Source organism: Ptychodera flava, chromosome 4 (assembly GCF_041260155.1).
Source record: "Ptychodera flava strain L36383 chromosome 4, AS_Pfla_20210202, whole genome shotgun sequence".
Classification (NCBI taxonomy): Eukaryota; Metazoa; Hemichordata; class Enteropneusta; family Ptychoderidae; genus Ptychodera; species Ptychodera flava.
This window is the reverse complement of record NC_091931.1, coordinates 25,819,932-25,836,779: the sequence shown is the minus strand read 5'-3', so window position 1 is coordinate 25,836,779 and position 16,848 is coordinate 25,819,932. Positions and strand designations below refer to the sequence as shown.

Sequence of the window (16,848 nt, the reverse complement as noted above, 5' to 3'; positions counted from 1 at the left end):
GGCCGGTCACAGTCCATTTCCGAGTGATTACAGTTCAACAGCTGATTCCCGCTGCGCTGTAATCTGTGTAATCGGGATTGAATAGGCATGCGCGTATCAAAGTTCACGAGGTCATACAATCTGCGATTGCGCGAACGAACCTCCAAATTTAGTCTGGTTCCCTGACCCATTTTCCCCGGTAGAGGGCGTGTGGAAAAATAGGGTCAGGTACCGGCAAATGTAAACATGGACGCTATTGGGTTAAAATAAAACAAACTGTGATTGGATGAAAGTAACACTTGTACCCTTTTCTCATGTTTCTTGGGTTTCACACTTTCAGGCTCACTGGACACCAACTTCTTGTTTGTACCACAAAGCCGTGGAGAGAGAAAGAAAGACTTTCTACTACTATGAGGCTAGTATATGGTGGAGAACGTATGTAGTCATTTCTGGCGATCGAGCAGCTAGACAAACGATCAATCACCAAGGGTAAAGCTAATTTACTAAACGATATTTTGTCTTGAATATTGAGTCGAATGAGTCATAAAATATTATATTTTTAACGTTCAATACGAGGTTGAAACCCAGAGCTATCCAGCTATAGCCAACTTGGACTAGCTCATTTCACAGCGCCCTCAAACAGTCGATCTCATCAATCGATCGTTTTCATTTGTCATACGCGGCGTTAGCAAAAGCATGTAACAGAAAAATTAAAACTTTAATAACTTCATTAATATCCAAGCCACGCCCACCAAAATCTTTTCAGTTCTTGCCATCCAGATCCTAAAGCTGTGTACCAAATTTGGTTGACATTCCTTCAGCAGTTCTTGAGATATCGGGTATACAGACTGACAGACAAACAGACAGACACACACACAGACAGACAACAGTAAACCATATGCTCACGTGTGTAAACACGTGAGCAAAAAAGTATCACGTTAATTAATTGCTTATTTGCAAATTTTTATAAACTTTATAATTATTGTGACATGTCTCGAAGCGCTGCATCAGATTTGATGAAACGTACGTGGTAAAGATATTGATCTTCCAGTAGTATAATGGCGTGCAAGGATATGTAGCGGTATCATGTCATTTAACTGCTGATTTGTTTATTTAATGAATTTTTGTAATTGGGCTGATATGCCAAGAAATGATTCATCAAACTAATGAAACTGGTACAGATTTTGAGCTCACATTGCTTTAACACTGAATTAAGACATTTATCGGTGTCATGGTAATTAATTTTTTAAATTGCACAAACTGCATGTTTAATGATTTTTCCTAATCAGAGTAATATGTCCAGAAATACTGCATCAAATTTGATAAAACTTGGTACAGATTTTGATCTCACAATGCTGTAATACAATTGAATGACACTTACTTACTAATTTGCATACATAATGGATGTTTGTTTTCAGGGTGAATGTCTATCAGCCCTGCATCAAATTTTATGAATTATGGTACAGGTCATAATATGTCAATGTTATTATAGGTCGTAAACGGCCGGCACCTTTACACTTACATGGTGTACATGTCAAAGTGCATGATGTTTCTCAGGCCGTTTCGTTTAAAGAATGTCATATTTTATTTTAATTTTTTGCAATCACAATTAGTATTTTATACTTCTTATTTTCTGCAACCACTTTGACATCTTCAACATATGATGACGGAGACAAACAAGAGGCGTTACAATTCCTACAAAGCCTGCCTATACGAGGCAAAAATAATTTACGTACATACATACATACATACATACATACATACATACATACATACATACATACATAGACTATGGAGTCTGGACAAGGGTCGAAATTTACATTGAGCCTCGCCGCGAAAAAGAATTATATACATAGAACCTCGTTCTGACTTGCTGATACAGCTGGACCTCGTTCTGACTTACTGATATAGCTGCAAAATTTTATATACATACAACCTCGTTCTGACTTACTGATACAGCTGCAAAATTCTATATACATACAACCTCGTTCTGAATTACTGATACAGCTGCAAAATTTTATATACATACAACCTCGTTCTGACTTACTGATACAGCTGCAAACGTTTATATACATACAACCTCGTTCTGACTTACTGATACAGCTGCAAAATTTTATATACCTACAACCTCGTTCTGACTTACTGATACAGCTGCAAAATTTTATATACATACAACCTCGTTCTGACTTACTGATACAGCTGCAAAATTTTATATACATAGGCTAACTAACTGATACAGCCGCAATATGTAGGAACTTGTTCTGGCTGACTGATACAGCCGCAAAACGAGGCTGTGCATTCCCGGCATTGAAGGTGCTGGACGGGAGGAGGTAGGCCTCTCGTGCCGCGCTGGGAAAACACAGTATCGTACGCAGGGCCATGGAGCTAAGAAGGTACCATGGCAGGGCTAAGAATGACCCAGGCTAGGTGCAATTATTGTAGCCCGTGCGCTGGCTTTCTGACCTGTTTTCTTTGCAGCGCTGGCCTGTAGAGGCTGCTGCTTCACAGCAACACCTTAGGAAAAGACCGCGCACAGCCCGGCCAGCCGTGAGCTGCCTTTTTTGCGGCTAGACCCTGGCAAGACACGCATATTGCTAGCGCTTATGCTATTCAAGTGCATTTGAACTTTCTGGTTTATTTTGTGCTAGCGACAACAATGACCGTACTGCTATCGGGAGAGATCACCACTGATATGGGCTGTTCGTAGAAGAAAGGACATGCGCTCGGCGTCGACCACTCAGTGCTCGTTCTCTGCAGGTCACTGCAGTCGGCTGTGCAACCTACTTTCGCGGTCTACAGAGTTAAGAGAATAGAGACAAAAATTTAAGTCAGAAATTTTGGTGCAATAAATTTGTGTAACAAGACAGCAATTCTTGGTCTTTGGCTTTCCTCGGGGCACTCGACGCTAGGAGAATGGCGGTACTCAGAGCATGGTGCTTGGTTGTGTTTACGAGAATTAGAAATGATCAAACATTCCAGTCAATCAGCGACACTCAGCCGATAGAGTATATGAGATTCATTAAACATGGAGGTAGAAAGAGATCTCTTGCGACCTCCATGCCATCTTCAATGAATCTCATATACTCTGTCGGTTGAGCGTCGCTGATTTACTGGTGTTTTGAGTGTCTGATCATTTCTAATTCTCGTAAACACAACCGTTGTATTAGGGACTAGTTTCTTCGGCCTAGGGGACGGTGGATTATTTTTTGCCGACGTCAAAAAGTGGCTGAACGCCCCTCCCCCATTCCAACTTTCAAAAACAGGGTGACCCCACTTTCCAACTTTCGAAAACAGGGTGATCCCCCCCCTGTGTGAAACAAAGGTTAACAAAAGGTGGGATATAAATTGAATAATTCAGTATATATATATATATATATATATATATATATATATATATATATATATATATATATATATATATATATATATATATATATATATCATACATGCTATGCCTGTATTGCCACTCTTCTATTGTTCAGACGGTACTGATATGAGCCCATATTTTAACTAGTGAAAATACGAATTATATTTTCACTGTAACCGAACTACTTACAGCGACGCGGACGCGTGACCTTCGCTGTATGCATGACCTTCGTTGGTATATTTAAAATAAAACAGCTGAGCGAATAAGACAAATGACAATCCGAAACGTCATTATGATTATGGTCAAAATTCTGTTGTTTGCAGTCACTTCATGGGCATTGCCCTTAGGCACAAGTACAGTTGTTCCAAAAACATACAAACAAACGTATTGAAAATATGTATAATTTGCCGACACCTGTCAATTCACGGCCGGTCCCGTGGCGGTGCACGGTGCGGTGTTTTTGTGTCGTCTACGCTGCTGAATATTCACACCATGGAAGTATCATTACACGTAAAGATATCGGTTGACAGAGCATCATGATAGAATCGGTTTAAGACAAGTTTCCTGTTGATGAGCTTAAAGTATCTGGGCGGTGAATTACATCATTTACAGTCGTAAATGAGCCACAAAATACCAACCGCACTGAAAATACTCGCGACAGACAAAGTTGAAGGTGCACATGATATTTCCGATTTGTACCTACCTGTCAGTTCACAGGTCATGATCGTGTCTGTGGCACCGATGCGGTGCGGGTTTCAGATACAATGTGCCATCTAGGGAAAGTCAAACTTTCGCTTCGGTTGTTAAAGGAAGTTTAGTTCTATTAAGGCAAGCCAGGAAGGAAAATATACGAGCAGACGACGGAAATACCTTTGAAATGTACTTTTATTCGTACAGCAACAAAATCACGAACGAGTTACGACACTACAGCTTACAGTGTACTCACTTCATGTTTTCACTAATCCGCTTACTGAGATGGTAAATTGGGCATATTTGACGTCTGGGAACATGTATAATTCTTCGAGATAAACTGACTGGTACGGGTTTTATATCCACTGTATGTGCATTCATAGATGTCGCAGAGCTGCTTGCTCTGTGCTCTCAGCTGTTCATACACGATAAGAGTTTGAGCGTGGCGCGAGTATTTTGACCCGATTTTTGGCGGCCTCATAACTTTCACGCAGGGATGAGGTTATGTATTAAAACACGAAAACACACCCATTTTGTGGACTCCCGCCTATGTTTTACATCCACCGTCATTTTAAACTAAAAATAAATCTTCTTCAAATTGTGAAAACCTGTGTCGACATCGTAATATTTAAATTGTTTGCTGTAAAAGTGCTCCATAAATCCTCCTTTGCAGTGGAATGGCCCAATAGCGGAATAATATCAAGAAGTGATACGGTTGTCATCACTCCTTAGCAACCAACTTTTTATAAGTACAGCCTGGAGGAAGCAAGGTCGATTTCAAGTTGATTTCGTTGCTAATTTCGGAGCGTCTGTAGGAAAACAGTCATAACCAAAGCATGCATGTATGATAAAGGGTTATTACACGAAGTTTGGGCGATACCGCGTCGTATTCTCGTGATGTGTCCGTATTTTGACTCGTTGCTGCGCAACTCGTCAAAATACGGACACATCACTCGAATACGACGCGGTATCGCCCAAACTTCGTGTAATAACCCCTAAATATATATAATATATATCTATTATATATATATATATATATATATATATATATATATATATATATATATATATATATATATATATATATTGTATATATATATATATATATATATATATATATTATATATATATATATATATATATATATATATATTCAACAATCGGTCATTCTGTGTTTTAATGACATTGATGTCATGTCAGTTGTAAGATAGGAGCTTAAAAGTGTCAATTCTAAAGTTTGAGTACCGTATTTTGAATGAGCTGTATGTATTCCAACTCTCTTTATGTATAAGCAGATGTCCAGAACTATTGTAAGGAAAATGTGATTGAAATATTAGTGCATGTTGCTTTCTAATACTAAATTCTCATAGAGAAAACAGAAAAGTATCAGGAACTTGCCATGCTTTTCTTATGAAGGGCATGCTGAAAAATATGTTTGATATTTAGAGAAATGCACCCAAGGGTGCGCCGAAAAAATTTAAACATACAGATATCTCAAATATATATATGTCAAATATATAAAGTTTTGCACTAGGACAGGGCTCTACAAATATGTCTTATTATTAAAGTAACGCGCCCAAAGGGCACGCCGAAAAATGCAACTCAATGCTGAAATTTGTGTCTGGCACAATGCATTTTATGCAAGTATGAGCCCTTGTTGAACTTGAAAACACACTGACCCCCTATTGGGCATTTCAAAAACATGGTGACCGCCCATCACGAAAGTCAAAAACAGGGTGACCCACCATGAATCCAACGCCTCCCTGGCTGAAGCAACTGACCAGTCCCTTAGCTACATCCTCGCGTGTACCTCCATGCTCCTTGTGTCAAATGCCCCAAGGAAAGTCCAACACCAACACCAAGAATTGCGGTCTTTTACTGTAAAATTTTCCCACCGAGTATGTGTATAAATCTTCCCAGCGTGCTGTGTCTTTAGAACGAGTTTGTATGTAAAAGTTTCCCGTGCCCGAATCTGTATATAAAACTTCTCAGCTATGGCTCTCTTCTTTACCCACCGAGTCTGTGTATAAAACTTCCCAGCTATAGCTGTGCCCTCAGAACGAGACTGTATGTAAAATTTTGCTGTGTGTAGTTGTATCATCAGAACGAGGCCGATATATAAACTTTTTGGAGCTGTATCGCTGTATCAGAATGAGGTTATATATGTAACAAACTTACTCAGCTCAGCTTCATCAGAACGAGGATGTATGTATAAGATTTTGCAGCGCTGTAAGATACTGTTAACGTCAGCAGCTGCCTCGAAAACGAGGCTCAATGTAAAATCTTCGAGCTGTATCAAAGTCAGATGTATGTTTGTATTAATGTATGTATGTATGTATGTATGTATGTATGTATGTATGTATGTATGTATGTATGTATGTATGTATGTATGTATGTATGTATGTATGTGCGTTCATATTATGTATGTGTGTATGTATGCATTTTACATGTATGAATGAATACGGTATATGCATGCGCGTATTTTTTTCTCTATGTATGTATGTATGTATGTATATGTATGCATACGTAAACATATGTGTGGGGCAATGTATCTGTATGTGTGTATACACACGCACGCACACACACACACACACACACACACACATACATATATATATATATATATATATATATATATATATATATATATATATATATATATATATATAAATCCTCTCTCTATATACATTTTCCTCCTTTTCTATCTCTAAAAAAAGCTTGATTGTGTAAATTATTTTTTTTTACATTTGGCGCCTCGTATGCCTGCTTGGCAAAATGGCCTGCATCAATATCTCTACTGTTACAGCTCAGGGAACTCTGGATCCTTGTTTGTTTGTTTATTTATGCGTTTTTGTTTATTACTTATTAATGAATTTTGCCATATGCGATAAAGAATCAATAAAGAGGTGTATTTTAGTAATTTTTATCAATAAAGAAAGGTGTTTGTTAAGCATACCCCACCTTTGCCATAAGTAGTAAGCACTCATGTGTGTTCACCACTCTCTAAATACTCATCCTTTCATATTAGAAAGGGTGAGTATGAGGCAAGTGTGATGAAATCAGATGATTTGAAAAACTGTAAAAATCATAATAATAAATGATAGTGAGAAGTGTATATGAAATTTTGCGAAATGTCTTTTGATTTTTTTCCCAACAAGACTGATATCATCGCTGTAACAGAGCATTAGGAGAAGATAATGGGACATAAACAATCTCAGCTACAGGCAGAAGTTTTGCAACAACAGAGATGTTCAACTCCAGAGTTGTCGGAGGTGCTTCAGGCAATGATTATTGACGACAACCTGCTGTCGGTCAATGACGAGCAAGTGAAGCACGCATGGGATCCAGATGACTGTTCCGACAATTTCACCGTCCTTCCGGACAAGGTCACCGCCAGGCGAGGCGAGAAGACGATGAGAACTGATCTGATCAGGGGAAAGAAGGCGTATGTCAGCGGGACTCACGTGTTTGAGATATTTTGGCCGAGAAATGAACGAGGCAGTCAGGCTATGATAGGAATGGCGACGCAAAATGCACCAATGAGCTGCGTTGGATATTCACATCTGCTAGGATTAACATCTGACTCCTGGGGCTGGAGCCTGGTCGACAAGAGACTAGTACACGATGGATGGGAGTGCGGAATATATCCATCTGACCGATCCGACTACGAAGTCCCCGATAAATTCTACGTCATTCTAAATGCAGATGACGGTACCTTAAGGTGAGTTAGGCTTTTCATCGTTGTCAAAATACACGTTACTTTTTCCTAAATTTCACAGTGTAGAACTTTCAAGAAACGTCCTCAATCCTCTCCATATTGTAGATTCGAGGCCAACGACGAGGATCTTGGAATAGCTTTCACAGACTTACCACATCAAGACCCGAGTAAAGCCCTTTGCATCAGTGCTGGCGCCACCTGTGATAATGGTGACGTTAGAATGATATACATAGGCACAGAGCTTACAGGTAGGATATCAATGTTTTTGTCGACGTTTTGCCAATACATTGTGATCCTTTATGTGCCCGTACTAGTTATTAGTTTGACAAGAACAACCGTTAATTATTTGTGGTAAACATACATCAGCTGACAAATAGAAACCAAATATGAACTGAATATGCTCACGTGTTTTACAACAGGTTCATTAATAGTAGTACCCTTCACAGAACAATAAGATATATGTTATCACTATATGTAGCAGTTTTTTTCAACTTCGCACAGTACTCTCAGAGTTTAATCACTAATTACAAAACTTTATTTAATATGCAAATGAGCTGTTAATTAACTTGACACTGCTCAATGCTTCATGGGACAACTAGATATCCATCAGATCAACATTTGTAGCACGTTTTATTTAATTTAGTGCTGTAATTTTAGAGTAATTTCACTAATTACAAAGTTCATTAAATATGCAAATAAACCCTAAATTAACTTGACACTGTTCAATGATTCATAGCACAATTAAATATTTATCAAATCAATTTCTGTAGCGCGTTTCACAAAATTTGGTGCCTTAATTTCAGAGTTATATATACCTAATTACAAAGTTTATTAAATATGCAAATGAACCCTTAATTAACTTTACACAACTAAATGCTTTACAACAAGGTTAGATATCTCTAAGATCAGTATATGCAGCAGTTTTCATGACGTTTGATGCAGTTATTTCGGAGTTATATGACTAATTATAAAACTTCACGAAATATGCAAATGAGCTAATTATAAACTTGACACTGCTCAATGCTTCTCATTACAATTGGATATTTATCAGATCAACATCTGTAGCAAGTTTCATCAAATTTAACGCTGTAATTTTAGAGTAATATCTCTAATTACAAAGTTCATTAAATATGCAAATGAACCCTTAATTAATTTCACACTACTAAATGCTTTACACTACGGTTAGATATTAGTCAGATCAGTATCTGCAGCAGATTTCATTACATTTGGTGAAGTTATGTCGGAGTTATTTCACTAATTACAAAACTTCATTACATATGCAAATGAGCTATTTTTTAACTTGACTCTGCCAAATGCTTCTAAGCGTAATTAGATATATATCAGATCAATATTTGTTGCAAGTATCATCAAGTTTCGTGCAGGAATTTTAGAGTTATCTCACTAATAACAAAAGTTCATTAAATATGCAAATGAGAAGATAATTGACATGACACTCACAGTATCATCATAATGTTCTGAGACTGTCATCTGTGAAAAGTTTCATGAAATTTGGTGCAGTATTTCTTGATATATGTCTACACTGTCATTACCGTCTCCATAGGGAAACCATTGTACGGAAAAAAAACAATATTGCATAACTTCATTAATATGCAAGCCACACTAACCAAAATCTAATCAGTTCTTGCAAGTAGCATATGGTATCTGTGTACCAAATCTGACTTGAATCCGTTCAGGCGTTTTTGAGTTATCGTGTAAACAGACAGACAGACAGACATACACACACACACACACACACACACACACGGACAGACAGAGAGACATCGCTATGACATTAGCCCACGTGTTAACACACGTGAGCTAAAAAAACGAACAGTTGAGTAAGACTTGAACAGACAGACTCATAGGCCGAGAGGAAGATTTCAACAGATACATAAAAAATTGAGACAGTGGCACAGGGACGATTATTACAGAGGAAAAGCTTAAGCAGGTGCCTGTACTCTGCTAACACTGATATAGAATAGGGAGCTTTACAGGAGTTTTTGTTTCGACTTATCGATTTGTTATTTTGATGTACCTTTTTACCAGAGAAAACATATGCGACTAATTGTAGTTTCCGGAGAACGGAAACACCAACTATGTTGAAAGCGAGAGGCGTTTTCTAATTTCTTGTATTTCAGAAAAAGATGAAGGCGTTGATTCTGCGTCGACGAAGGGCGAGGTAAAAAGTGAAATAAATGGTACGGACCCAAATGCTATTATGTTCGCCATGAGAGAAACAGTTGAACTCTTGGCAAATGGAAGTGAAGTTGACATTTTTACAGCCGTGGAGAAAGTGCGTGAAACTATAATGGTACCGTTAGGCAGGACGAGTGATGAGAGATTGCTTCGGCGTTTTGGCGATCATTTAGCAAGTCTTGGAGGAGGCCACGAGCTGACAAAGTTGCTGCAACGTCTTCAACAAATTGGAGATAGAAACCCAAATGAGCAGTCCTGGTTTGGCATAAACGTATTGAGGAAAATATGCACGGATTATTCTTCTGACAGCCTGAAACTATGCAAGCAGTTTGGACAGTCAGGGCTCCTCGAACTCATGCTGAAAGATATTGATAGGTTCGGACCGACAAAAGTGACAAATGAGGTAAAAGTGTCTGACTCTATTGATCGAGTACAGTCATGTAGACTTTGTTAATTGTTGATCATGCACAATTGCTGATTATGCACAATCATAGATTGACTGGAAAGTATATCTTTTTGATACTTTTGTTACCTTTTATCTTTTCCGGTCTAAACCAACATTATGAGTCATTTTGAATAAGCAGCACTGTCGGCTTAAATATAATGAACAACTACATGAAATGTGAAATTTGCTCATTTGTTCACTTTTTCTTTAGTTACATACATTTAATAGAAGTCCGGCTCCTTCTATTGTATTAGCTAATCTTTTATTTTTCTCTTGCTTTGTAGAAGAGATATTTTCTCGTGAAGTCAGCAATTTTCGCGCTGCACAACTGCGCCAAGGCAACTGAGAACAAGCAGGTGTATCGGGACATACGGGCCATCGAAAGGATTGCTCCGTATATGAAATCAAAATACTTACTGCTAGGCATGGCGGCCATGTTGACACTGTCCTACGTTACTGAAGACAACAAAATTGATCTTTTGACGGCAGATAAAATGCTGATCGCTGTCACTCTTGGAGTGTTAAAGAAAACACTGGACGACCCGAGGCTACAGGGCAATGTTAACGATCATGAATTTTCAGCGCTTGAAATCACGACGGGACTGGGTAACATTGCAGTGAATGACACCAACAAAGATTTGATAGTGGAACTAGGTGGAGTACAGCTGCTAATTGACCTTTTGAAGAAGGATCGACCTGACGTGCAGGAGTCGGCAGCTAATGCGTTGTGGACTTTGGCTCAAGCAGAAAGACACAGGGGAAATATAACTTCCATACCGGGTGCTATCTCAACATTGACGTCACTGTGCCGGAGTACGAATACGGCTGTGAAACAAGCGGCGGAGAGAGCATTGATCAGAATTAAATCCAGCAGCCAAGGTCAACAAATTCTTGGTAATTATGATTATGGTCATGTTTTCCTACACACTCTGGGTTTAGTTTAAACGGAAATTTGCTATCTGAGAGCGTGTGGACCTCGCCTATGCAATACGCTGTATTTTTAAATTACAACATAGAATACCGGTAGAGTCGTAAATATAAATTTGTATGTTTTTTCAGTAGGTAGCAGACCAACCTCTGCCTCAAGAGGACATTGCAGTTACAGAGAGCTATGCGGAAGGTTCAAGAAATCTTTGGAATTACAGGGTTTGTTTCGAGCATGCATATGCATGTTTATAATAATACGATGTACAGTCTGATATCATCCACTAGGAAATCAATGTAATACAGAATGATTGTATGGTAAAATTTATCCAATTGAAAAAGACCATTTGCTTCAATTGGTAATGATTTATTAGTGTACATTCTACATTTCTAAGAATCTACAAACGGATGTTCTGGAGTAAACCCTCGGGGAATGGAACTTACAATGGCACAGTGCAAGATGTTTGACTCAGTGAGTATCGTAAGAATCACAAAAGCAAATAGATATGTAGATTTTTAGCTCACAGTCATGTTTTTTATGATTGTTTTCCTTTCTTTCAGATGCATTTTTCGAGCCAAAGTTCGACATGTGCTACTGTACAAGCTGTCATAATGACAGAGGTGACAAGCTTTACTATACTAGAGGACAACCCGCCAAAGATTACGGAGTTCCATTTGGATGGTGCCGTTTCGCACTCAAGTAAGTTGACACTTCAAGGCAAGGCATTGAGTAGTCAAAAAACATTGAGGGGAGAAACTCGCACTAAGGTAGGACGCGCCCCGGGGACAGATATTTGGACTCTCAAATTTATACAATTCTTTTGCGGCCTACCACTTGTGGGGTTCATTTTCAAGCTCTTTGAAAAAGAAAAAAAAATTCACCGTCTAAGTTCATCGCGATCATCGAAAATTCGAAGTTTGATTTTCGCCCCATAGAGTTAACACAGGGATTGCGGCCATTTTGAATTTCAAATACCTCAAAATGTTGGATGATTTTTTTCACTAGTTCCAAACTTTGAACGGTGAACCCTAGTTTTTATTGTTGATTTGTTTCATTCAGAAAAGTTTGAGCAAAAGTTTAAATCTTTCACTTTCGAGGCGCATTGTACCTGAAACAATCACATCGACCAACAGACATGTTTTCGTCTACACAAACACTGTCCATAACATATTCATCTCATCACTTTGCAATGGACATTGCAACAAAAATTCAATGATTTTATCCGAGCTATTATCTTGCCCTCACAGGACACCTCCAAAAGCATCGGCATTAGATGTATTCAATAAGTGGCATGTTGCTTTTCATGGCACCAGACTACAATCGGTTAAACCTATTCTCGAAACCGGGGATTTTTTGATGCCAGGTATGAAAAATGTTCTATTTAAATAATAACACATGAGAGCGAGGGCAAGATCACGATTTATTGCCTGCCCAAGGGATGGTGGTCATGATCGAAATATTGATGATGCCCAAGCCGTAGGCGAGGGCATCATCAATATTTCGATCATGACCACCAGCCCGAGGGCAGGCAAAAAATCGTGATCTTGCCCTAGCTGTCATGTGTTATTATTTTTATTACACCGAACAAACTTCTTCGAGTACAGTTCGCCTTTCTGCATGAGTCCGGACCTCAGCGTAAAATGTTGTCAGTGCCAAGTCTAGGGTTGCCGCTGAAAGTTTGCCGATCTCCTCGGTCGCGTATCCAAATTTGTTGCTTGCATAGTCGCTGAACACAGAAATTGCATTCCTTGTTGCCATTTTCGTTCGTTTGCTGTTTACTTGCATCAAAATATCGTCTAACTGTGCCGGACAGCTCTGCATGACGTTTCGCAGCGATTGTAGCAAGTACAAGCGAACGACAATTTGTTATGCGCAGAAAGGATGCGCAGTAAGTAAAATGACGTCATCCATGTAATATCAAATGCAGAGGGCATCATCACGTTCGCAGAGGGCATCATCACGTTCTTTTACATGTCACGTGAGTCGTGTTTAACCAATGGCAGTGCACGCTGAATGAGTGAGGTGTAATAACAATGTTTAAACTTAGCAGTCACCTGTTATGACACCTAAAATTAGACCTTTCAAAGTCATTTTGACACGCGACCTCTCTCATCTTACTTCTGCATGACCGCTTCTCAGGTGATGTTCGCATGGGAGGGGCAAAACTTAGTGAGTGTGATGGCCACTTCTCGGACGATCGTAAACCCAAAGGTTTTGACACCAAACAGATATTTCTTTCTCCAAGCATACGGTATTCCGGATGTGACGTGTATGCATCTGAAAGCGAGTGAGTATGAAGCTATTTGAATACTATTCTCTGCCAAGTAAATATCCTTTTCAATAGTGTACTCTACCTTTATGATGTTTAATTAATAGTCATGTATATGCACTTTATGGCCTGCACGAAAAGGTATTGAAGGAGACACTGCAGTTTAACTCTCCGAGCATGCGGTGTTCTTGACTTATCTTTGCACGGAGTACTGGTAATGCATGCGTCTGAGTATTCATCGACCGTTGATTATCAGCAGTACGCAGTCAAAATCAATTCCTTGAACGATCGATCCACACTTAGCACAGACTGTATAAACCATAATGTAGACTGTGGACTTGCAAGATGTAAATCTTGTCACTCGTTCATACCCTCATGACCTCCGGAAACTTTACCCGTTCCACGATAAAATTCGAAAGAACCAATGCCCTTTTGGATACTTGCGATGGCAACTCTTGATATCTCGAAATCAAAATAGCAAATTTTCGATGTTTCATGACTTCATCGTAAAGTGTAACTAGTATGTATATCACGAAACTAGTAGAATGAACATTCCAATATGTGTATAACTTTAAAAAGTGACGACAGATAGACTTTAGTATAGCGTTAATTGATAACTTGTTTTGTACTTCCTTAGGTAAAGTTATCCGACCCTGAGTGCGTTGCGCTCGGAAATGCCTAAAAAATAATGTCCTATTTTGTTTAAGGTTTACCGATAAGTCAACGAATAAATCTCATCAGGCCAGAGTGGTGTTCCAGGTGTGTATCAACCCAACCAGTTACAAAGTCGGACCACAGACCATTGGAGCAACGTCAGAGATTGACCCAAAGTTCAGTAACCAAGAAATTGAATGGTTCACCAAGGAACGTGGATCCGTGATTCCATACGGGTTGCTGGTCAAAATAGAATGAAAGAACAAAATGGAATCGGATTCATCGGCGTATAATGAATATGACACATACTTGTGTGGCCTACCAATTCCCGATCCGTGACGAGTAAACGCGACACAGTGGTGTTTGTTTTCTCACGGAATATATAAAATTATATTTTGTCTGATTCATCTAGAAATCATGATATTAAAATGAATTTTCTCTCATTTATCACGAATTGACATATGTTTTGACTTTCTTCAAGAAGACTAAAAAAATTTCAAGAAATACTTCGTCTCCCTTTACTTATAGAGTCCCATAATATTGTACTGGTAAACAGATGACAGCCAATCATAAAATCATATTCCCAGTGGAACTCTCTTGTGTTTGAGTGATATAAAATAAAACTTAGCCCTTATCACAACAAATATTTCTCGCGTATAACTGCAATATTCGGTAATGTATTTTTAATCAGTTTGTTATCACTGTACTGGTCAAGAAACGTATTGCCACGCGAATCAACATCAAGGTAATGTTGCTCATACTATATTTGTTTTGACATGTGTTTGATTTCAAAATTACGTAACATTTGAAAACTTTTTAAAAGCTTGCAAGTCGCTGAAACCATCAAACGTGTAACACCTTTTCATGTTTAATTTGATTTCGAAATGTCATTGTGTGGAAACGTTAACATTAAACCCGGAATAAACACACAAATGAAAACAGATTTATTTCTCAAACTCTACTTTTTTGTATACGATTTGCTATACTGCCATTACTCTACAACTTTTACTAACATTTGAAGTTACCTTCTGTGTATCCATTGTCCGGATAATCCATAATTCTGAATAGAGCTACAAATTGAAAGTACACATCAGCAGTATTTGAAGACTAGAGTTCAATCTGATTTTTGTGACACTGAGAATTGTAGATGTATTCATCATTGCAATTGTTTCGGCACAGGTTTACCACCATATCCACTCAGCAAAAGTTGTCTGCACAAGCTTCCCATGTATCTTTATTGTGTCAACCAGTCATCTTCTTTGCAGCGTTTCTGTTATTGCACCAAAATACGCGCGGGTCTGAAGATTAGAAAAAAAGCATTGAATTTCTTGGAGAATAATGTAATAGACATCAAATCAGGTCCAATAATCGTTATCATTCAAGGTAACTAAGAAAGTTACCAGGTCCAAGGAACATATTGAAAATGACAAAGGCAATGGGGTCATCTTGAACCACAAAATAGTGGTGGTACCAGGTGTCCGGAATGGGTAAGCGTACCCTGCCAGCTAGCCACACCCGTCAAGATTGACCCAAAGCGACAAATCCATTGTTATTTGGTGAATTCACCAAATTACTTTTGTGAGTCAAAATTTGGTATGCTGTCACTCATCATTTGAGTGACAGACAGGTCATATTTTGATACAACATCTCCGTATCTACCGTAGAACTTCTTAAATGATTTCACTAATCTACTTTCTGAGAACCCTTGCCTCACTAACTTTGAGCTAATAGGCTGTGTCTAACTCGAAAGTCTTCATATGAATTGCATGCTCTACTGTATCTAAGGAGTTGTGAAATATACACACCATAAGCTGGAGATGATGGTATATTGCTCGACAAAAAGGGAAAGTTTATGATTTCAAAATTGAAATCATCTCTTTTGTCATAAAGCTTAGTATATAGTGTATTATGTCTAATTTCAAACAATACGTCTAGGTATGAAGCCGAGTCCACACTTTCAGTTGTTTCTTTTATTTCTAAATCATCTGGGTAGATGTGGTGTAGATAATTGGATATACCAGGATTGTTTAAACTGATGAGATCATCGATATATCTGTGGGTGTTGTTAAATCGCTTGGCAATCCTTTTACACCCAGATTTCTGAAGTGATTGTATGAACTCTGCTTCATACGAATACAAAAATAAGTCTGCAAGAAGTGGGGCGCAGTTTGTGCCCATGGGAATGCCTATGGTTTGCCTGAATGTCATGCAGCAAACTTGATAAATATGTTCTCAATTAGGAAATATAGCATTTGAATCACCTCAACATCACTGTATTGAGTTTGGCATCGCTGTTGTTGGTGAAATAGCCCAAGTTGCGCTTGATGGCAATGTATTCATACCTACGACTACCATTCTTGTAAAAGAAGGCTTTCTTCACGAGAGATGAAAGCCTGTCTTTCAGTTTGTTATGTGGGATGGTTGTGCACAACGTTGAAAAATCAAATGTGTGGATTGAATTGTACATGTTTTTGTTATTTTGTAAAATATGTAACAATTCTTTGGAGTTCTTTAATATCCACATTTGATTGACCCCACTAGTTTCATAAACTTTGTCACAATACCGTACCAAACCAGATTTAATGGTTGATAAAATGATGGTTAA

The 16,848-nt window shown here is 38.4% G+C and overlaps 1 protein-coding gene across 1 annotated transcript; it reads left to right on the top strand.

The window, feature by feature from the left end:
• The first annotated feature begins 392 nt into the window (after window positions 1-392).
• LOC139131289 (uncharacterized) lies at window positions 393-15,186 on the top strand. The gene is made up of 10 exons (XM_070697280.1): window positions 393-468; window positions 7,195-7,757; window positions 7,860-8,002; window positions 9,893-10,353; window positions 10,680-11,289; window positions 11,455-11,541; window positions 11,881-12,019; window positions 12,568-12,683; window positions 13,460-13,607; window positions 14,297-15,186. Exons 2-10 carry the CDS (start codon window positions 7,234-7,236, stop codon window positions 14,499-14,501), a joined length of 2,433 nt encoding a protein of 810 aa, XP_070553381.1. The 5' UTR covers window positions 393-468; window positions 7,195-7,233; the 3' UTR covers window positions 14,502-15,186.
• The last annotated feature ends 1,662 nt before the right edge of the window (window positions 15,187-16,848 follow it).